At 36.4% G+C, this 1,086-nt stretch overlaps 1 protein-coding gene across 1 annotated transcript in view; it reads right to left on the minus strand.

Moving 5' to 3' along the window:
- Window positions 1–1,086, minus strand: part of trappc10 (trafficking protein particle complex subunit 10) — a gene marked incomplete at its 3' end in the record, with an annotated part of 65,732 nt that overhangs the window by 50,188 nt on the left and 14,458 nt on the right. The window contains 1 exon segment of the mRNA XM_014019973.1: window positions 181–316. Coding sequence (XP_013875427.1) covers window positions 181–316 — 136 coding nt within the window.

Here is a 1,086-nt window from a genome sequence, read left to right on the forward strand (position 1 = left end):
AAATATGAGTGAGCACCAAGCAACAACCCTAGGTTCTCCCCTGAGAACCAGACCAAACATTTTATGTGCAACCCTGATTATGACCACAAAACTATAGTAGATGTTAGCAGCTCTAACTGATATGAAACACTTATATCTTGATATATATTTTAAGTCATATCTCCCAGCCCTATTACTCACACAGCAGTCAGTCCAGTAGATGTGYAGGAAGGGAAAGGTGAGCAGAGCCTTGTTGCCCTCCTTGGGGAGGAGGTCCTCTTTAAACTGGACAAAATTAGCTTCAAGGTGGATCATTTTCGGTGCACGGCCATAAGTCCTGCACAAAAGACYAATGTTAACAGCATTACTGAAATGTTTATTAAACAGCATTATTTTTTCCTCATAACAAATTTGTTCAGTAATAATTCATATGATTTCAGGCTTTTATTGGATCAGCAACCAAAATATATTCTGTAGAGGTTTAACTAAGATTTTGCTCACAGCTAACATTTATTAACTGACTAATGCTACCTTTTTTCTGAATTCTTATTGAAGAGAATAAAGTGATTAAATATTTATCTTTTCTTTGTTCAGCTTTGAAATTTGAACCCTAGTCAAATTAAAGACTAAAGACTGGTGTTGCAGCTTTTATTTCCATACAGGATTATTGAAAAGGTCGTTTTAAACTGGTCTCTGAGTTCATATTAAAAAACAAACTGGATTTAGAAGTGGCCACTTCACTGAGACCGTTTTAAATTCCCAAAGCAAACAAGAGCTACAGCTCAGCCCTAAAATCTCTTTTTACTTGACCTCAATGCAGCCTTTAACACAACAGATGATCCCATGGTCTACTTCACTCAGTGGTTTCCTGTAAAGTGACAACAAGGTTAAAACTTTATTTCATCACATCTCCACAACGTTGTCTCACAGTTTGGTGCTTTGAAGATGATTCACAACTTTTTCCATCATTTCCCTCAGGTGACCCCACAGTCACATCAATTTTCAGCTCATCTCTGATAAACCCACTTGATTTAGAGAAAAGCTCCTTCCTTTTTTAAGATTTCAACTTATTTTACATCTCTGAGCCTGTAGGACATAAAATAATAA

This window comes from Austrofundulus limnaeus, unplaced genomic scaffold (assembly GCF_001266775.1).
Source record: "Austrofundulus limnaeus strain Quisiro unplaced genomic scaffold, Austrofundulus_limnaeus-1.0 Scaffold237, whole genome shotgun sequence".
Classification (NCBI taxonomy): domain Eukaryota; kingdom Metazoa; phylum Chordata; class Actinopteri; order Cyprinodontiformes; family Rivulidae; genus Austrofundulus; species Austrofundulus limnaeus.